The sequence below is a fragment of the Chiloscyllium punctatum genome, chromosome 38 (genome assembly GCF_047496795.1).
Source record: "Chiloscyllium punctatum isolate Juve2018m chromosome 38, sChiPun1.3, whole genome shotgun sequence".
Taxonomy (NCBI): Eukaryota; Metazoa; Chordata; class Chondrichthyes; order Orectolobiformes; family Hemiscylliidae; genus Chiloscyllium; species Chiloscyllium punctatum.
The window spans coordinates 8,732,169-8,755,052 of record NC_092776.1 but is presented as its reverse complement, the minus strand read 5'-3'; the positions used below and the strand labels follow the sequence as shown (position 1 = coordinate 8,755,052).

The following is a 22,884-nucleotide window of genomic DNA, read 5'->3' as shown; positions in this document are numbered from 1 at the left end:
ATTGTCCACTTTTATTTTATTTGCTAGTTTACTCCAGTTTATTTTCTCCCTCTATTATTTGTTTGGTCATCTTTTGCTTGTTTTTAAAAACTTCTTTAAATCTCTGGCTTACTACCAAGATTTGCAACCTTAAGTGTTTTTTCTGTTAATTTGATATGATCTTTAACTTTCTTAGTTAATCATGGTTTATGTATCCCCTTCCTAACACTACTTTTTCCTCACTCTAAAATACTCGAAAGTAAAAATAAGATTCTACTCAATAAAATCTTAGAGTGAACTACATCATGGATGGTATAGAACACTGTACTTCCACATGTTTGCTACCCTTTCCCTCCAATAGGTTGGTCCAGTTCACTTTCTGGTAAATGGTATCCCCTAGGATATTGATAGTGAGGTACTCCATGATGATAATGCTACTAAATGTCATGGGGCAATGATTTAATTCTCTCGTCTGTCATAAATGTTACTTGCCACCTGTCAGCCCAAACCTGGATATTACGTAGGTCTTGCAGCAAGTGGACCTGGACTGCATTTTTAGTTTCTGAGGGACTGTGAATTGTGCTGAATATTGTGCACATTGTGGTTTTAAAAAACAGAGATCCTTAGAATTTTGCTGATTCAGGATTTCAATGGAAAAAAGACCAGTAAATTAAATTGAAAAAAGATCTAAGATCACAGAGAATTGCAGAAGAGTCTTGAAGGATGAATGTTCTACACCTGTCACTTTATTTCCATGTAATATATCAAATACAGAGTGTAAGAGTTCAAACTGCAGCCTTCCATTCAGCTCGCAGTAATAATGTCAATATTCTGTTGCAGTCTGCTTTTATTTTGATAGATTAATGCTGGCAGAAAATCTACCACTAATGATAAATTTCGAAAACACAAATTAAGAAATAAGAAAAACTTTTCCATTTTACTTGCACACATCTACATATTTTTAAAACATCAAATGAATAGTGTGTAGTTTTAGAACAATAGCGCAATCAACTAAAATCTAGGGCAATCACATCAAATCCTGGTCCACATGATGAGTGAAAGCAATGGTATGCAACATAGATGGTATAATCATAGATGATTATACATAAAAGGTAGTCATTTGATTCATATTTAATAAACATGTAAAATAAATGTGCAACATTATCTGTTCTTGGCCTTTAGAACAATATTAAAACAACACAATCTATGGCAAATGCACCACTTAGTGTAAAACTTAGTCATAAAGATCAGCGTTAAAAATCACAACACCAGGTTGTGGTCCAACAGGTTTATTTGGAAGCACTAGCTTTCGGAGTAATGCTCCTTCATCAGGTAGCTCCAATGTTTTGTACTTTCAAATAAACCTGTTAGACTATAACCTGGTGTCGTGTGATTTTTAACTGTGTCCACCCCACTCCAAATCATAAAGATCAGCAAATTCCTAAAACCAAAATCCCCATTGCCTAGTCGTTTTTTTAATCCCCACTCTGGCCAATCTCAGCAGACTGTTCACAAACTCATCATCCAATTTGTTCTTCAGCTTACAAACTAATAACCCCACTTTTAACAAAGTCAACTTTATATTGCCTCACTGCACTTCTACCTAAAACTATCTATTGTTGAAGTCCGCAGTTTTGATCCTAAGAGGCGTGACGTGGCTGGCTGCTCAACTTTCATCCTCCATAATTTTCACTCATTGAAAACTCCAGTGCTTGTTTGTGAATTCTTACCAAGTCCAGTCCATCAGTCAAACTCAAGACTCACTGACTTATACTGGTTCCCAGTCCCCCATCTCCTTGATTTCATAAGGTTTCATCTTCATCTTGAAATCCATCCTTGGCCTCACCCTCCCCTATGTCTCAGAAAGCTTATAAACTATCAATAGCTGTTTTCTTCCAATTCTGCACTCTTTGACATTCCCCATATCCATCAGCCCACTGATAGCAGCTGGGCCTTGAGACCATTAGACATAATAACAGGAGTAGGCCATTCAATCCTTTGAGCGTTCTCTGCCATTCAATACGATCATGGTGGTGTGACATTGTGCTGCCTAGATATCAAGTACAGAATTTCCCTTCCCTGCCTCTTCACCTCACTTTCCTCCATTTAGAACAACTTACAATGTCACTCTTTGATCAAATATCTGTTTATGCCTAATGTCTCAGTTTTTGACTCATTGTCATTTTTGTTCTGATGACAGTCCTGCCAAGTGCCCTAGTATTTATCATAATAAAGGCAATAAATATGTGAAAGGAATTGGTGCTTAACTTGTTGTTTGTTTGTAGTAGTACTGAGGCCATCACAACTAATCCTTGCCCTAAAAAAGGAAGTAAATATCTTAACCCTGAACACTACCGGGAATTTTGAAAGTGTCCATTTGTGGATATCAGTGATATATTTTATTCATTCACATGACTATCGATGGCAAGGCAACATTTGATGGCTATCCCTAATCGCCCACGAGATGACAGTAATAAGCTGCTTTCTTGATTGACTCAGTTCGCCAGGTGTCAGTTGTTTGGAATTAGCATAGCTAATTTTGTATTCTTGATGTGACTAAACCCCAACAGTTGCCAAAATCCCATCTTAACTGATTAGGACAGTACAAGCATTCAATAACATGAATTAAAGTGAATAAATTGTCATTAAGGAGTGCCTTAAAGGAGAAAAGCAAGTTGGAGAGACAGAGGGGTTTAGAGAAGGCAACACAGGAAGCTAATATCTGGTCAAAGCACATGGGTGATTTGGGATTTGGAGCAAATCAGGGTGTACGTAAATAAGATTTAGTTGACTCAAATTTGGGAGGGTAAAATGGAGGCAGTCTTCCAGAGATATACTGGAATAAACATGCCCTGAGAAACAATGACCTAGATGAAAGATTCCTACTTCTTTTTAGACAGTAACCTGGGTTCAAGCTTCACTTTCTTCCACTCCGGTGCTGTGGTCTTGAGGTGATGAAATAGTCTGATACTGGATCAGCAAACCCTGAGCATAGATGGGGCAAATGATGTTTGCTGAAGGAGATTGTTCAGGTTTTCTCACACTATTTCCTTTGTTTGTGCTTGGCCTCCATCTCTGCCTGTTGGAGATGCTCAAAACAGCTGATGGATTCTTTTTCTAGAATTTGGGCAGACTTGGGCTAAAGATGCCGGAAGCTGGTGGACAGGTTTTGAGGTAATCTTTGAAGTGTTTTCTCTGCTTTCCTACTAACTTCTTGTCATGACGAAGGTCAGGAAACTGGATATTTGAAATGTTGTACGGTAGACAGCCCTTTATCCAAAATCCGAAGGTTATTTTTAGTGAAGTTTTTTTTCTCATTGACAAGGTCGTTTGGCGTGCAGATAGTTAACCCAACTCCACACCCACTTGAAGCGTGTCACTCAGATGTGATGTGTAGGGGCGTGGCCCAGCACTGGCAGGCTCCATTTCTGTTTCAGGGCCTATTTTACTTACGGTACATCTGCTGTTTGTTAAGATTTTTAAAAATTTCACCATTAAACTGTCACTCATTCTGAAATTCGAAAAGTTCTGAATTCCGAAAACGGCTGGTCCTGAGCAATTCGGATAAAGGATTGTGCACCTGTATCAGGCATGTGGGAGATGTGACTCGCCCAATGCAGCCGATTCACTGTTACCAGTGCCTAATCACTAGTGACCTTGGCCTGAAAAGACTCAAGGAGTGCCAATTGTTTTGGTGGTTTTTGCAGGATTTTGTTGAAGAAGTACCAGTGATATCGCTCAAGGAATTGTAATATCAAGTATATATCATCTATGTCTCTGATGCGCACAGGTGGTTTGGCAACACTGCTGCCCTGGGAGAAAGTCAGAACTGCAGATGCTGGAGATCAGAGTCAAAAAGTGTGTGGCTAGAAAAGCACAGCAGGTCAGGCAGCATCCGAGAAGCAGGAGTAGACATTTCAAGCAGAAGCTCTTCATTCCCAATTGAAACGTAGACACTCCTGCTCCTCGGATGCTGCCTTACCGCGAGTGCTTTTCCAGCACCACATTTTTTTAACACTACTGCCATGTAGACCATGGAATTGATGTCAGGCTAGAGGCCTTTGTTATCAAACACGCCATTCCTCAATGGGCAAAGACCACACTAGCACAGTGTGGTGATATTGAATTTCAGTGTTGAGGTCTGCTCTCACTAAGTTTCTCAGCAGCAGAAAGAACTGAGGCAGGAGCAGGTGGTGTTATGGAGATGAAATAACTGGACTTGAGTTTAATAGCCTGGATCTGAGGATGTGTTTAACTTTCTGCATTCTTTCAATTTCTAATTGATTAATTCCACTGAAATTACATAAATTCTTATTTCACTTCACAACAAAATTTCTGCACATTCATATATGCAAAAATAATTCTCCTGGTTGCAGCTGGTGGCCAGTTCACCTACAATATCACTTATGCTTCCTTGGGAAATGCAGCTAGGGCCCTTTAACAGCCAGTGCAATTTCCTCCTTTACGTCTTAACGGCCATCCAAACAGCTGACATGCCATGTGAGTACCCTGATGAACAAAACAATGTGCATGCGAAAGATCTCTCAGAAGACTATTAATGTGTCTGCCACATTAAAAGTTAATCATTTCAGGCATGAGAATAGAAATCGCAGTAGAGAATAAAGACATCTGAACACTGATTAGTTAACATATGCCTCACTAAAATCTTTAAATGTTGAGTTGATGCAAGTTAAATATAACAGTCTTCAAGGAGAGTGGGAACCAGCCCTCATCCCTTTTCTCAAAGTAAAGAAGCTTCAGCATTGGTGATAAATACTGAAAAAGTTGACAAAGGAAGATCTACTAAGTGCAAGAGAGAGAGAGAGAGAAAATGAACAAGAGAAATATTGAAGGGGAGAGGTGCTAAGGCTCATTTTAAAAATATTTTGGTCTAAGGATTTTATGGACTAAGGAAAGTGGAGCTCTACTTTTATACATTTTGTTTTATACATTTTCACCTTCTTAGACATAAGTGAAGTTAGGATTAGATTACATGAGATTAGATTACTTACAGTGTGGAAACAGGCCCTTCGGCCCAACAAGTCCACACCGTCCCGCCGAAGTGCAACCCACCCATACCCCTACATCTACCCCTTACCTAACACTACGGGCAATTTAGCATGGCTAATTCACCTGACCTGCACATCTTTGGACTGTGGGAGGAAACCGGAGCACCCGGAGGGAACCCACGCAGACACGGGGAGAACGTGCAAACTCCACACAGTCAGTCACCTGAGGCGGGAATTGAACCCGGATCTCTGGCGCTGTGAGGCAGCAGTGCTAACCACTGTGCCACCGTGCCGCCCACAAGGCAGTATTTGATTGCCCTTTACCAGTTTTCCCAATGGAGGTCTTGACATATAGTAGGTGGCTCTGCTGCCCCTCAGCCAGAAGCTCCAAGTTCAAGTTCCACTCAAAGATCATATGGTCAAGGAAGAGAAAATATAGGAAATATGAGCAGGAGGAGGCCATTTGCCCCACCAAGACTGCTCCACCATTCAACATGATCAAGTGTGCTTACAATATGGCCAGAGAGATTGATTATTAATCTCCAAGCAGTAGCAGGAGTGTCTCTTGGTCAGTGACATGATGCAGAGCAACAAGACTCAAGCTAGTCACTCTTGACAGTTTTCCTAAAACAGGTCACTAGACTACCTACAGAAAGAGACTAAGCATATTTTTCCTTTGCCTCTGTGACTTTAGACGAGGGAAGAAAATCAAGATCATGTTATCCTGAATACATTACATGTAAACAATGTTATTTGTAATGGAATACATTGCATGTTGCACAGATCAAATAGGGATGACAAGTTCCCTTTTAGGTAGAACAGCAATGAACTGGTTAGGTTTTTAACAAAGCCCAACAGTTCACAGTCTTTCTGATGTGATGCTTACCAAACCCCATCAACAAATTATCAGCTTTCCTGAATTCAGCTTTACAACTTAATGAAAAATTGCAAAGGTGTTATGACATGGAGACGGAGAGCCAAGCCAAATCCAATGTTTCCATTTATTATTCGCAACATAGTAAAATTAAATCTAAATACTCCCAACAGTTACTCCGATGGTGCCTAGCCAGATCTATGAAGAACCAATCCCAGACTTTGTGAATAATTAATTCCAGACGTCAGTTGTGCATCTTAAACAAAAGACTTAATTTTAAAAATATATAATGGCTAAGTACAGATAATTAAAAACAAGATAAACTAATTAATGTCTATACTTTAAAGGAAACCATGCTTTTCAGACCCATTCACGTAAAAGATAGCCAGATAAACAAACAAACACAGTTAGGGATAAATAAAAGAAAATAAGAAAACCAGCCAGACTACTTAAATAGTTTTGACAATACATTGTTTCACAGGCATACATGCAGACTTCTTGATTGTTTCTCTGTAATCATTGAACAGGGTCACCTTCTCAGTTCACTCAGGTACAGATAGCAAGACTTCTAACTCAGTTTCTACTTTTTTGGGCTTGTGAAAACTGGTGTGGGAGATTAGGCAGGGAGCTTTCAAATCTTCATGCTGTGTCAACAGTAGTCAAACATATCGCCAAAAAAAAGTTTTCAAAAAAACACTTCAATTCTGACTCTGCCCTGAGAAACTGACAGTCTTTTCTCAAGGCCTCAATTACTATTCAACAATAAGCATCTGTTGGCTAGTGTCTCTTCCAGACTTGCCAAAACCGAACCCCAGTTCTAATTTTGTTAAAGGCCAAATTCTGCTCTTTGTTTAAATACAATATTCTTCTGGTGTCCACTGTGTCTGTAAGAACCTTTTCAATCAAAAATGAATTTGTGTGTAACCTTCAGACCTGGACACACAAACAACCAAAAGCTTGTCTGGTCTATTAGAGTCATAGAGATGTACAGCACAGAAACAGACCCTTTGGTCCAATTTATCCATGTCAACCAGATATCCCAACCCAATCTAGTCCCACCTGCTAGCACCAGGCTCATATCCCTCCAAACCTTTCCTATTCATATAACCATTCATATACCTTTTAAATGTTGCAATTGTACTCACCTCCACCACTTCCTCTGGCAGCTCATTCCATACACGTACCACCCCCTGCATGGAAAAAAACCCCACTCTACTCAGTACTGCAGACTTACTGAAGGCCACATTTAAAATATCCACTTATCTGTTTCTGTTCTGTGACCTCTCCCAAACAGGTTCTTGAATTTTGCTGTTTGTTCATTTTCCCAGACACACGTCCATGTCCAGCGATACACTAATTCAAACAGCAAAGGCAGTAACTGTGCAGATTCACTGCTGTGCCAGTTAGCAATGTGGGTTTCTTTCTCTCTCTCTCCTACACTGACCTCACCATGTGCTGCCTTTGTCTGTTCCTCTCCCTTTTAAAATGCTGTTGTTTTGACTTTTTTTCCTCGAAAGTTCCATAAAAATGCAACAGCATATAAAACAGTAATTGCTGCTCCTGGAATTTGAGGTAATCACCTCCAACACCTAAAATACCTAAAAAAAAGGACTAGTTGTTACAGCCAGAAATTTTTCCCGTCCTCCATCTTGGTTACTCAGAATCATCCTCCTCTTCCTTTTACCACAAGCTAGTTCACAAAGTACACAAATCATCTTCAGCTCACAATTCCCAGTTCACAGCTCCAAACCAAAGTTGATGAAAGAATAAAAATAAAAAAAAAACAAAAGTTAACAAGGGCAATAAAAAGACACTGGAGAAAAGCTTCACAAGATTGATTCAATGAGTTAGGGATTTCTGTTAAATACAGATTGAAGAGAATGTTACGAAGTAGTTTTTATATTTAAAATTATGATGGATCAATACAGCATAGATTGGGAAAAAAACTGTTCACATTAGTGGAAGGATGTACAACAAGGAGGCACAGATTTAAGTACTTGGCAAAAGGATAATTGGAGCTATGAGAATTTTTTTCACACACAAATGGTTACGGTCTGGAATGTACTGCCTGAGAACATGCTGAAGGCAGGTTCAATCAAGGCATCCAAAGAAAGAATTGCCTTATTATCGTAGATGGACGAATGTGGAGGATTATGGGAAAGTGGTGGGGGAATGCAGTAAGTGATTTGTTCATCCAAAATTCTGGCAGGCATATTGTCTGAATGACATCCTGCACTTTAACTTCTGTGAACCTTCAGTTATGGGATCCAGACTATACTTCTAGGTTGCCAGTTAATGACTCAAAAAGGGGATTATGCCCTGCACTGAATCCACAAGGCAAAAGCAAACTAAACCAAGATTTAAGCTAAATCACATTCCATGGTACCATTTCTTTCTATGAATTCGTGAAGATAAACCGTCCATAGTTCTGCAGCCAGCAGTTGTCACAAATGTTCTACTGAACTGGGCTAAGGAAGAAAATTAATCAGAGTTCACTGCCAATTATTATCTAATGACAACCAGTTAGAAAATAAGCTGACATTCACTGGCTGAGCTCATAGCTGAAGGATGGTCACACAGTTGAGGCATCAAGAATTGGCCAGTAACTGCAGGACCATTTCAGAATGAACCAGCATTCTCAACTGTGTAGTGTGGAGACTGGAACATATTGTTAAATTATTCAAAAATATCATGTCAACAAAACTAAGCACTAAAATAACACTGCAATGATCTTGTAAACATCTTTCAAAATGTGTTTTTTTTTAAGTATTTTTCTATCAAAAATAGAAACTTCACATTCTAGTGAATGTTAATTCTACCATCTGAGGTTCTGTTGAGAAATAACATCTGTATTTATTTTGTGGCTCTGATGACTCATTACAGATTAATGGAATGCCAAGTTAAATATATACAAAGTAGCCAGCATTACAATTAACCATCTTTACTGTTATAATCAAATTAACACAATACCAGGAGGCAGTTTAGAAATGTCTATAAAAGCAGTACAATGTATGTTAATGGGTTATTGCCAAAGAAGCAGCAATAAATATTTTTTAAAATGTGAAGGAACAATCTAACATCTTCCTGTGTTTTCTTGTTGAGATTTAAGTTAAAAAAAACTTGATAAGAATTCTCTAAGACTTGAGGAAGTTGAATGAAAATGACACAACTGTTGCCGCATTTATAAGTCATGATATAGATCATAGAATCCCAACAGTTTGGAAACAGGCTCTTCAGGGTCTTCAGCCACACCAACTCTTCAAAGAGTAACCCACCCAGACTCATTCCTTGACATTTAACCCCTGCCTAATGCACCCAACCAAGACATCCCTGAACACTGTGGACAATTTAGCATGACCAATTCACCTAACCTGCACATCTTTAGACTGTGGGAGGAAACCAGAGCACTGGGAGGAAACCCATGCAGACACAGGGAGAATGTCTGTGTGGAGTTTGCACAGTCACCAGAGGTTGGAATCGAACCCAGGTCCCTGGCGCTATGAGGTAGCAGTGCTAACGACTGAGCCACCATGCCACACTTGACTTCAGATGTGGTTCTTTTAAGTATGCTAATACTATAATACTGTTTTCAAAAACAGTTATGTACTATATTTTTACAATGAGTTGTATTTTTAATACCAAAAATGTTGTTATCTGCCTGAGAGCAAGACACTAATGGTGACCAAATCGTCTGTTGATTACTTTTTCCATTATTTCTTCTATCTTGTTCTGACTACAACCCATTTATAATGTTCAGCAATTCAGTGTCGACATGGCCAATCATGTTTCTATGGACTAAATGTGAAATGAATGGTTAACTGCATGTTACTTGAAGAATACCTACGAAGCTTACATGTAAAGCGCAATTGTCATAACGCTGTCAGATCAAGTGGACCTGAAACCTGTCTGTATAGCATCAGAGACACCCTCACTAACTGACTTCTTTGTACAGTTTTATTCAGTAATGCCAGCTGTTTACACACCTGAATACCAAAAAGGAGGAAAGGATAAACAACCTGCAGCAGTTTAAAATAAAGGCACACTAATATCTTCCAGGGCTACTCATGGTGCGCTACTATTACAAGCTTTGCCAGTGATACCATATTCAGAGAACAGATCCAAGAAAAACCACTTTCATTAACACTTTTGTTTGCAGGATCTATCCTTGGAATCTGTATCTTAGTTTTCAAGTATCAAAATCCATTGTAACAAATTTCATGGTTTTATATTCCAGTACAATCTTCAGCAGATCACTAGCAAAACAATGTTGGAATCAGAAAGCCCAAAATTGCAAAAGCATTGACTTTGTTCCAGTTTATGTAACCTTCCTTCCTAAGTTAACTAAATTAAGGTCTAAAAATTGATAAATCTCCTGGCCTCGATAGGCTACATCCTACAGTTCTGAGGGAGGCGGCTGAAGAAATAGCTGAGGCGTTGGTTGTAATCTTTCAAAAGTCACAGGTGTCAGGGCAAGTCCCAGATGGTTGTAAAATCACTGTTGTAAGCCCCTTGTTCAAGAAAGGATCAAAACAAAAGTTAGAAAATTATAGGCCGATTAGCCTAACCTCAGTTATGGGTAAAATTTTAGAATCAATCGTTAAGAATGAGATTTCTAATTTCTTGGAAGTGCAAGGTCGGATGGGAACAAGTCAGTATAGATTTAGTAAAGGGAGGTTGTGCCTGACAAACCTGTTAGAATTCTTGAAGGGGTAACAAATAGGTTAGGCCAGGGAAACCCAGAGGATGCTATCGACCTAGACTTCCAAAAGGCCTTTGACAAGGTGCATCACGGGAGGCTGCTGAGTAAGGTGAGGGCCCACGGTATTCAAGGTGAGCTACTGGCATGGATTGAGGATTGGCTCTCTGACAGAAGGCAGACAGTTGGGATAAAAGGTTCTTTTTCGGAATGGCAGCTAATGACAAGTGGTGTTCCGCATTCAGTGTTGGGGCTGCAGCTGTTCACTTTATATATTAATGATTTGGCTGAAAGGACTAGGGGCATTCTGGTGAAGTTTGCCAATGATACGAATTTAGGCGGAGAGGCAGGTAGTTCTGAGGAGGTGGGGGAGGCTGCTGAAAGATGTAGACAGTTTTGGAGAGTGGTCCAAGAAATGGCTGATGAAATTCAATGTGAGCAAATGTGCAGTCTTGCATTTTAGGAAAAAAGAAATATAGGCATGGACTATTTTGTAAACAGTGAGAAAATTCATAAAGCCAAAGTACAAAGGGATCTGGGAGTACTAGTCCAGAATTCTCTAAATGTTGACTTGCAGGTTGAGTCTGTGGTTAAGAAAGCAAATGTAATGTTGTCACTTATCTCAAGAGGGTTGAGAGTTTATAAAGCTTTGGTTAGGCTCCACTTAGAATACTGTGTCCAGTTGTGGGCCCCACACTCCAGGAAGGACATACTGGCACTGGAGCGTGTCCGGCGGAGATTCACTCACAGATGATCCTTGGAATGGTAGGCCTAACATATGGTAAACAGCGGAGGATCCTGGGATTGTATTCATTAGACTTTAGAAGGTTGAGGAGAGATCTAATACAAACTTACAAGATAATGCATGGCTTAGAAAGGGTAGACGCTGGGAATTTGTTTCCGACAGGTGGGAATATTAGAACCCATTGGCGCAGCCTTAGAATTAGAGGGGTCAATTTAAAACAAATGAGGAGACATTTCTTCAGCCAGAGAGTAGTGGGCCTGTGGAATTCATTGCCACCAAACACAGTGGAGGCCAGGACATTAAATGTCTTCAAGGCAGAGATTGATAAATTCTTAATCTCGCAAGGAATTAAGGTATACAGGGAGAGTGCAATAAGTGGTGTTCAAATGCCCATCAGCCGTGATTGAATGGCGGAGTGGATTCGATGGGCTGAATGGCCTTACTCCCATTCCTATTTGTTATGGTCTTAATTATTGGAACTGGATAATATAGCAAATCAGCACTGATTCCTTTAAAAGATCAATATATTCTAAGGTGCAATACCTAGAATTCTGCACAATACTCCAGATGTGGCCGAACCAAAGATACACACATAGATACAGCAAAATTTCTTCTCTTAAATACTAATCCTCTAGATATAGAGACTAACATTCCATTAACCTTCTTGATAATTTTTTGTGCCTGATCACCACGTTTTAGAGGCATGTATAAACAGGCTCTTAAATCTCAGCTGGTCACTGTAGGAAGTCAAGTTTCATCCAGTCTGCCTGCTGTTTCTTTGGAAGTGATTTCAATGCCTGCCCTAAAGAATATTCATTATTAACCGCCTGTCACTGAACACAGATGAGAATTTGATATAGGCAATTACATTAAAATGCCACATTGAGTTTCAAAAACATGATTTTTCCATGTTTCTTCCATCAATACTTTATTTCCTTTGAGGGAAGAAAACATGGTATTATGGGAAGGATAGAATAGTGGTAATGTTACTGGTTTAGTAATCCAAATCTTGGAGTAATACTCCTGAGACAAATTCAAATCCCAGATGGAAAATCGATATTCAATTAATTAAATAAAAATCTAGAATAAAAAGTCCGTATTGGGCATGGTAATCATGAAATGTCCAATTCTTTTTAAAATTCCATTTGGTTCACTCATATCCCTTAGGAAAGGAAGAATGTCATCCTCAGACAGTCAAATCTACATAAAACCCCAGACAAATAAAAACAAAGTATTGTGGATGCAATATATCTGAAATAAAACAAAAGAGAAAGTGCTGGTGAAACTTAGCAGATCAGGCAGCATCTGTGGAATAGAGAAACAGAAGTCATTTCAAACTTGAAACATTAACTCTGTTTTTGTTTGCTTGGTAAACTACAGGGGCTAAAGAGCCAGAAGTCCCCTGGACCTGATGGGATGCATTCTTGGATACTAAAGAAAGTAGCTACAGAGGTAATGCATGTACTGGCAGTAATCTTCCAAGAATCCTTTGATTGTGATCAGATGTGCGAATTCGGTGAGAAGTAGAAGATGGAGTTTAATTTAGATAAATGTGAGGGGCTGAATTTTGGGAAAGCAAATCTCAGCAGGATTTATACACTTAATGTAAGGTCCTAGGGAGTGCTGCTGAACGCTGCAGGTTCATAGCTCCTTGAAAGTGGAGTCACAGATAGATAGGTTAGTGAAGAAGGTGTTTGGTATGCTTGCTTTTATTGGTCAGAGTATTGAGTACAGGAGTTGGGAGGTGATGTTGTGGCTGTACAGGGCATTGGTTAGGCCACTGTTGGAATATTGCATGCAATTCTGGTCTCCTTCCTAGCGGAAAGATGTTGTGAAATGTGAAAGGGTTCAGCAAAGATTTACAAGGATGTTGCTATGGTTGGAGGATTTGAGCTATAGGGAGAGGTTGAATAGACTGGGGCCGTTTTCCCTGGAGCATCAGAGGCTGAGGGGTGACCTTATAGAGTTTTATAAAATCATGAGGGGCATGAATAGGATAAACAGACAAAGTCTTTTCCCTGAGGTGGGGGAGTCCAGAACTAGAGGGCATAGGTTTAGGGTGAGAGGGGAAAGATATAAAAGAGACCTAAGGGGCAACGTTTTCATGCAGTGGGTGGTATATGTATGGAATAAGCTGCCAGAGGAAGTGGTGTAGGCTAATACAATGGCAACATTTAAAAGGCATTTGGATGGGTGTATGAATACGAAGGGTTTGGGGGGATACGGGTTGGGTGCTGGCAAGTTTGGGTTGGGATATCTGGTTGTCACAGACAAGTTGGACCGAAGGGTCCGTTTCCGTGCTGTACATCTTTATAACTCTATTATTAGAAAACTGTCAATGTAAGGCTAGAAAGGGTAGAATATATAACTATAGCTTAGCGTTCTTGGGAAAACATTAAAATCCATTATAGAATATGTAATAACCGAGCATTTAGAACTATATAATATGATCAAGTGAAAGTCTGCATAGCTTCACAAAGGGGAAATCATTTCTGGCAAATTTAGTTAAATTCTTTTAGGAAGTAATAAGTAAGATAGAAATAGGAGAAGCAATAAATGCATTATGTATGGTTTTTTAGAAGACATTTGGCAAAGTAGCACACTTTGGCTACTTAATAATAGGTTATGATAGTAGTATATTAACCTGATAGAACAGAATACATTTACTGGTAGAAGACGGACTTGGGCTAAGAGAAGCATTTTCAGGATGACAATCTATAACTACTGTTAAAAATCACACGACACCAGGTTATAGTCCAACAGGTTTATTTTTCCTGCTTTCCTGCATTTCTGCAGAAACTTGATGTCTGTGTCGATAAATGCAATCTTTTTGGAGACCCTCTCCACTTTGAGCCGGCAGTTAACGGTGTCGATGGTAGTTATGATTTGGAGGTGCCGATGGTGGACTGGGATGTACAAAGTTAAAAATCACACAAATAAACCTGTTGGACTATAACCTGGTGTTGTGTGATTTTTAACTTTGTACACCCCAGTCCAACACTGGCTCCTCCAAATTATAACTATTGTAGCAGCACAGGGATCATTGTTGGGGAAACAACTATTTACAATATATGCTAATGACTTGAATGAGGAAAGTTACTGTACTATAGCCAAGATTTTAAATAACACAAAACTGGTGGGAAGGTAAGTGGTTAGGCTAGTGGGCAAAAATTAAGCAAATTAAATATGATGTGGAAAAATGTAATGTATTTTGACAGGTATACAGGAGGTGAATGTGATTTAACCGATGAAAGATCCAGAATTAAGGGACTGGAGAGTCCTCAGGCATAAATCATGAAAACCGAGCAAAGTTCAGTAAGTAATAGGGAAGACAAATGGAAAGGTTCACCTTTATTATTAAAGGAATGGAGTATAAAAGTTAGAGGTTTGCTAAAACTATATAAGACACTAACCAGGCCATAGTGGGAATACTGTGAGCAGTTTTGGGCTTCATATCTAAGGAAAGATACTTTGACATTAGAAACAGTCCACAGAAGGTTCACTAGGTTGATCCTGGATAAGGACTTATGAGGAGAGGTTGAGTAGGTTGGGCCTGTCAACACCGGAATTTAGAAGAATGAGAAGATATCTTATAGAAATATACAGGGTCCTTTGGGGACTTGACAGTCTAGATGCCGAGAGATTGTTTCAGCTTGTGGGAGAGTCCGAGACTAGAGGCATCATCTCAGAATAAGGGATTGCACATTTAAGACAGAGATGAGAAGAATTCTTTCTTTCAGAAGGTAGCAAATCTGTGGAATTTTGCACTATAGACAGTTAGATACTGTGTTGTTAAGTCTATTCAATGCTGAGGTAGACTGATTTTTAATCAGTAAGGGAAACAAAGGTTAAAGGGAAAAGGCAGCAAAGTGGTGTGATGGGTAACCAGATCAGCCATTATCTTATTAAATGGCAGAGCAGACTTCATACACTAAATGGTCTATTTCTGCTTGTATTTCTACTGGTCTAATTGTGTATTGTAAATCCTCATGGAGACAAAGATTCATTTCAAATCAAATACACCCTTTAGTATGTAGTTAGCATTACCACCATGATAAATTGTAAAGTAGACCTACCAGCTCAAGATATCACAAAGCAGTGTGGGCCTAGGCAGCAGCAAAACTGTCTTCCACCTTACTCTGTAACCATATTACCTGACATATTCCTTTCTCGAACATTACCATTAGGTTAGGGGATCAATGCTTGTTCAACACGTTATATAAGGGGCGTGTGGGGGGAGTACTAAAAATATCTGAAACTGAGATGCTAACCTTATGAAGCAGCACTACAGGACTATAGGCAGGCAAACAGAAAATGCTATAGACAGAGCTACATAATCCAATACCAACAGGTCACAGCAGAGCTCTGTCGTCATACCACATTCAATTGTAATTGGCGGATAATGAAAGAACTGACAAGAGAATGAGGCAACATTAAAATCCCAATCTAAAATGATGGAAAGACTCAATACTGAATGCACAGCATGACGTGAGGCATTTGCAATTACCTTAAGCCAGAAATGTCAAGCATTTGACCTAGCTTCACCTTCTTCCAAGATTCCCACCATCACAGAAATCAGGCTTCACTCACTTCAATCCACACCATAAAGAAACAGTTAAATATACTGGATATATCGGAGACTATAAGCCACAACAATTTGACTGTAGTACTGAAAGTTGTGCACCAAAATTGGCCACACTCCTAGCTACGTTGCTCCAGTACAATAAAAACATTACCACCTATCCAAAAAAAGTAGAATTGGCCAACTATGTCCTGACAACAAAAAGAATAATCAATCTGATTTTGCCAATTGCCAACCAAGATATATCTTAATAAACTTCTTCAAAGATATTATGACATACCTCTGAAGCAAGTGGATCTACAACACAGGTCTTCTAGCTCAGAGGTAACCACTGTGTTAGAAGAATCCTTAGCCAATCACAATCTAGTAATGGAAGGTACCAACAATAGTGCAATCAAGCAGACTTACTCATCAGTAATCTTACAAATGCTCAGGTTAGGGCTCTAGTGACAGTGTGATAGGATCTTTACCTTTGAGCGAGAAGACCTGGGTTCAAGTTCAGCTGCTTCAGAGGTGTGTCATAACACATCTGAACAGGTTGATTAAACCTGATTAAATTCTACAAAAGTTCAGTTTGGATTCAGTTAGGGCCATTCAGCTCTAAACTTCATCTCAGTCTTTCTACAAATGTGGACATGAGAGTTCAACTCCAGTGATGAAGTGAGAGACAGGACAGTTTTAGAACAAGTGTGGCATTGAAGACCCCATTCTAAACTTAAAATCAATAGGAATCAGCTGAAAGGCTAGTGTCATATTTAGCATTAAAGATTTTTGTGGTTGTGGAAGGCTGATCATTTTAGGACCAAACAATGTTGCAAGAGTTCTGGACAGACTCCCTACTTCCTTTTAACAAATCCTTTAACCAGGTCAGTAATTTGCCTTCAATTCCAAGAGCTTCAATTCTAGCCAACAATCTTTTATATGGAACTTTATAAATGCCTAAAAATTTATATAAACTTATGATAACAACAAAAAAATGACACAGCTTTGCTTGCACCTCATTTTTAAAAACTTGCAATCAATGAATTTAATTATATTGAATGACACATTAAAATTTTCTGATATGAATTGCAAACATTGGAAATATTTACCAATCACTGGACTTAGACATAAGATATTTGCAAATTGAATATTTGTGTCACAATATTCTAACATTTTTGGCAACATTGCAGTCAGATGTTCCCTCACAGGTCTATGGTTAAATGTAATTTCATACTGAATCTCAGAAGGCTAGAAGTAGGGTTGAGAACCAAAAGCTTGCTCAGAAGTAAGCTTTAAGGACCATCTCTATTTCCTTCTTTGAGCCAAAGAAATATAGGGAGGGAATTATAGATAACTGAAGTAAGCCTGCAAATGAAGCTAAAACTATAAAATTGCAGAAATCAAAGCAGACAATGGTAACTGTATAATCACTGCCAATTAGGGTAAAAGCCTATCTCGTTCACTAATATCATTTAGGAAGATAAATCTACTTTCCTTACTGGTCTGGTTGATATGTGACCCAGACTCTCAGCAATGCGACTGATTCTTAACAGACTTCTGGGCAATTAGAGAATGGCAATAAATGCTGACAGGGGTCGGGGAGTTCAGAACTAGAGGGCATAGGTTTAGGGTGAGAGGGGATAGATATAAAAGAGACCTAAGGGGCAACTTTTTCACGCAGAGGGTGGTATGTATATGGAATGAGCTGCCAGAGGATGTGGTGGAGGCTGGTACAATTGCAACATTTAAGAGGCATTTGGAAGGGTATATGAATAGGAAGGGTTTGGAGGGATATGGGCCAGGTGCTGGCAGGTGGGACTAAATTGGGTTGGGATATCTGGTCGGTATAGACGGGTTGGACCGAAGGGTCAGTTTCCATGCTGTACATCTCTATGACTCTAAGCAAGCAACATCCACATCCCATGAACTTTTTTTTTTAAATTGAGGATTGTAGGGAAATCAATTTAATTATTTCACAAAATATCAGTCATTGGACAGCAACATCAAAAAACGTACAATTCCAAACAGGCTTTTATGAATATCCACAAACTTAGATATTTCACAGCACAGAAGACAGGTATGGTCCATTACAGCTTTGAAAGAGCTATGCAATTTGAATGCTCTTCAATTATAGCCCTGAAATGTTTATCTTAGAGTAAATAATTAATTCTAAAATAATAATGCAATGGGCCAAAACCAATGACATATCTAAGAGTAATGTTTGCAGCCTCAATGAGTGACGCTCAAATTTTAAATGCACCAACTTGCCTTTTTTAAAGTCTTCCAGCACAGAATCCAGTTTTGTATCATTAAACACGAAATGCAGAGGATGGTTATAAAACTTTGTCATTGTTGCTAAAGGCATGCCATCATCTGGATCAACAAAGGCCAAATCTTTCACAAAAAGTATGTCAACAATGTTTGAGCGCTCATTCTCGTAGACAGGAATCCTTGTATAGCCACTCTGCATGATTTCTGACATGGTCGCAAAGTCCAGGATGGCCTCAGAGCTCAGCATGAAGCAATCGCCCAAAGGGGTCAGGACATCTTCAACTATCTTCTTCCTGAGTTCAAGGGCTCCCTCAATGATGTTGAGCTCCTCTTTAACTAGATCGTGGTAAGGATCAGTCACCTTGAGCATTTCGATCAGTTTTTCCCTTGTATAGAAGTTGCTGATCTGCTGTTGCAAGATAACGTCCAAGAGTTTGCTGATGGGGTACGAGGCTGGAAAGCTGATGACCATGAAAAATTTAGTCACCCAGATGGTCTTGGAAGCTAGGGCCAGGCCATGTCGAGAGCAGATAGCGTGGGGGAGGATATCTCCAAAGAAAAATATACAACTGGTGCAGACTAGGATTGTCAGCCATGTGCTGTGGAACATCTCGCAAAGCCAGACGGTCAGGGAGCAGTTCATCAGGGCATCTCCCAGCAGCAAGGTGCACAGCAGGTAGTTGCCATGTCTCCTCACGGATTCGATGCGTTCAGAGTATTTCCTCTCGTTCTCGTTGCCGCTGTTTTTGATTACTCTGAGCTCCACCGGGTCCAGAGCCATCAGGCTGATGTTCAGGACACTGAAGAGGGTGGACATGCAGAGGAAAAGCAAGGAGATGAGGATCTGGAACCTGAGGGTGCTTGTCTGCTCCTTCTCCACCACGGCCAGGTGGAAGTCCTCAGTCTTAAAGTTGACCCAGCCATGAGCGTCCTGACCCCCGATCCGGGCGCACAGCGAGTAATACTTGATCTTCTCGTCCTTCCGCAGGTACATGGCCTCCAACTCCACCAGGACCGAGCGGTCGGACAGACTCGAACCCAGGATGACGATGTCCGAGCTGCCCTGCTGGCAGATCCGCTGGGACTGTCGCTGCTGGCGGGCGCCGCCGGCCGCCGTCTCCAGCAGGCCGCTCACCTCCACGAAGGAGAGACCGGGGCCTCGGGCTCCGCCGTCGCCCAGCAACCCGCTCCCCCTCAGGCCCGTGCCGTACAGCCGCAGTTTGAAGCGGGTGCCCTCCGTCACCTTCAGCAGACCACCCTCCAGGTACACGGAGCCCGCCACCGTGTTGTCCGGCCTCATGCTCAGCAACTCGGAGCGGGACGGCGGCGAGGCCGAGGCTACCGCCGCCGTCCACAGCCAGAGGTAAACAACCATAGGCGGCCAGGCGCCCGGCGCCGCCATCTTACTAAGGGAGGGAGCTCGCGGCCAGGGGGCGGAGCCGAACGGGTAAACGGGCGGGGCCTAGTGTGTAATGGGCGGAGCCGAGCTGGGAATGGGTGGGGCCGCGTGGGGAATGGGTGGGACTCTGGCTGCAATGGGCGGAGTGGAGCGGGTAATGGGCGGGGCCGAGTGGGTGATGGGCTGCGCTGACGTGATTGGGCGGTGCTAAGTGGTGTACGTCAAGTGCAGCGCGAGGAAATGGGCGGATCGTGGAGTGGGCGGAGGCAGAGTCGTGAATGGGCGGGTGACTGCGGTGAATGGAGACAGACCGGTGTTTGGGCGGGGTTGAGCTGGACGTGGGCGGGGCTCAATATGGAATGGGCGGGGCTGGCAGTGAAAATGATGATAAAGGGGTGGGGTTTATTTTTAAGGAAAAGGTTTGACAGGCAGGGCCTATATCCTTTGGAGTTTCAGATGAACTTTTTGAAAGGTGTTGAGTGCTGAGAGGTTCTAACTGCTCTATGACCCTGTGACTGGGTGGATGCTGAAAGGGTGTATCCCGTTGTGGGAGAAACAAGAACAATGTGGAACACCATTTAAAGAGATTTTTCATTAAAGTTAGAGATGAAAATAAATATTTTCTCTCAGGTAGTTGAATCTTTGGAACTATCTTCTCCAGAAATTGATGAAGGCAGAATCAATGATGATCTGTAAGGCAGAAATAGATCCTTGACTAACTGAGTCACAGGTTACCAGCAGTGGGTAGGAATGTCGCCTTGAACACACAATCAGATCAATCATGGTAGTGAGCAAGTTTGAGGGGCCGAATAGTCACCTTCTGCACCCAATTCTCATATTCATCAGTTGAAGAGAGGGAACTGGAAAGGTGGAGGAGCTTTTGCAGAGAAATCCAGAACATGATGTTGAAGCATTGTTTGGCAAAGGGAAAGAGAGCTTAAAAATGTGTTGCTGGAAAAGCGCAGCAGGTCAGGCAGCATCAAAGGATAAGGAGAATTGATGTTTCGGGCATAAGCCCTTCTTCAGGAAAGAAGAAAGGGAAACAGAGGTCTACAAAAAGCTGGAGTCAGAGAATCAGAATGTTGGAAGAAGGATATTCTATCATTGGAAGGGTTTAAACTAGTTTGGAGGGAGATGGGAACAGGAGATATAGATCAGAGGATGGCGTAACTGGTGGACAGGCAGATACAGCGTGCAGAGTCTGTGAGGAAGGATTGATAGCTGATAGTGCAAAGTTGCTGTCAGCGTGATGTGTTAAAGTGTATCTATTTTAACACAAGAAGTGTCAGGAATAAAGGTGATGAACTTAGAGCATGGTAAAAACAATGACTGCAGATGCTAGAAACCAGATTCTGGATTAGTGGTGCTGGAAGAGCACAGCAGTTCAGGCAGCATCCAAGGAGCTTCGAAATCGACGTTTCGGGCAAAAGCCCTTCGTGGATCAGTACTTGGAGCTACGGTGTTGTGTTCATTATGGAATCTTGAATATCACAGGGATGGAACGATTGTTGGATGTTCCAGGGTTCAGATGTTTCAAAAGGAATAGGGAGGGAGGTAAAAGAGGTAGGCTAGTGGCAATGCTAATCAGGGATAATATCACAGCTGCGGAAAGAGAGGCTGTTGAGGAGGGTTTGTCTACTGAGTCATTATGGGTGGAAATCAGAAAGAGGAAAGGAGCAGCCACATTACTGAAAGTTTTCTATAGATTCCCCAATATCAACAGAGACACAGAGGAGCAGATTGGGAGGCAGATTTTGGAAAGGTGCAGAAGTAACAGGGTTGTTGGCATAGATGGCTTCAATTTCCCTAATATTAATTGGAAACTTCTTAGTGCAAATAGTTTGGATGAAGCAGATTTTGTCAAGTGTGTCCAGGAAGGATTTCTGTCTCAATATGTAGGTTGGCTGACTAGAGGGGAGGCCATATTGGATTTGGTGCTTGGCAATAAATGAGGTCAAACATCATATTTCTTGGTGGAAGAGCGTTTTGTTGATAGTGATCACAACTCCCTGACCTTTACTGTGGTCACGGAGAGGGATAGGAGCAGACGGTATAGGAAAGTATTTAATTGGGGGAAGGGGAATTACAATGTTATTGGGCAGGAACTGTGCAGCATAAATTGGGAGCAGATATTCTCAGGGAAATGCATGTCAGAAATGTGGAGCTTATTTAGGGAGCACCTGCTGCGCGTGCTAGATAGGTTTGTTCAACTGAGGCAAGAAAGGGATGGAAGGATGAAGGAACCTTGGATGACAAGAAATGTGGAACATCTAGTCAAGAGGAAGAAGGAAGTTTACTTAAGGTTGAGGAAGCAATATCAGTCAGGACTCTAGAGGGTTACAAGGTAACCAGGAAGGCACTCTAGAATGGACTTAGGAGAGCTTGAAGGGGGCATGAAAACGCCTTGGCAGGTAGGATTAAGGAAAACCACAAGGTGTTCTACACTTATGTGAGGAACAAGACGATGGTCAGAGTGAAGGTAAGGGTGATCAAGGATAGTGGAGGGAACTTGTGTCTGGATTTGGAGGAGGTACTTGATGAAAACTTAGCTTCAGTATTCACTAGTGCGAGGGACCTTGACATTTCTGAGGATGGTGTGAAACAGGCTGATGTTAAGAAGGAGGATGTACTGGAAAGTTTGCAAAAACATGAGAATAGTTAAGTCCCCTGCGCCAAATGGGATATACCGAAGGCTATTATGGGAAGAAAGGGAAGAGATTGCTGCGCTTTTGGCGATAATCTTTGCATCCTCGGTGTCCACAGGAATAGTTCCAGATGATTGGAGGGTGGAAAATGTTATTCCCTTGTTCAAGAAAGGGAATAGGGATTACTCTGGGAATTATAGACCAGTCAGTCTTATGTTGGCAGTGTGCAAATTATTGGAGAGGATTCTGAGAGACAGGATTTATGATTATTTGGAAAAACGTAGCTTGATTAGAGATAGTCAGCATGGCTCACAAGCCTTATTGTAATCTTTGAGGATGTGACACAACACATTGATGTAGGTGGAGCAGTGGATGTGGTGTGCATAGATTTTTGCAAGGCATTTGATAAGGTTCACCATGATAAGTTCATTCAGAAAGTAAGAAGATATGAGATACAGGGAAATTTGGCTGTCTGAATACAGAATTGCCTGTCTATAGAAGACAGAGGTTGGTGACCAGTGGTGTTTCACAGGGATCTGCCCTGGGACATCTGCTCTTTGTGATTTTTATAAATGACTTGGATGATGAAGTGGAAGGGTGGGTTGGTAAGTTTGCTGATGATACAAAGGTTGGTGGAGTGGTGGATAGGGTGGAGGGCTGTTGTAGGTTGCAACAGGACATTGACTGGATGCACAGTTGGGC

At 41.1% G+C, this 22,884-nt stretch overlaps 1 protein-coding gene across 2 annotated transcripts in view; it reads right to left on the bottom strand.

The window, feature by feature from the left end:
• cnnm1 (cyclin and CBS domain divalent metal cation transport mediator 1) overlaps nt 1-19,555 on the bottom strand; it is a 113,683-nt gene extending 94,128 nt beyond the window's left edge. For both annotated transcript variants that reach the window (XM_072557117.1, XM_072557118.1), the window contains exon 1: nt 18,136-19,555. In XM_072557117.1, the coding sequence (XP_072413218.1) occupies nt 18,136-19,540 (1,405 nt within the window). In that variant the 5' untranslated portion in view covers nt 19,541-19,555. The remainder of the gene's footprint in view (nt 1-18,135) is intronic.
• Between the last annotated feature and the right edge of the window lie 3,329 nt (nt 19,556-22,884).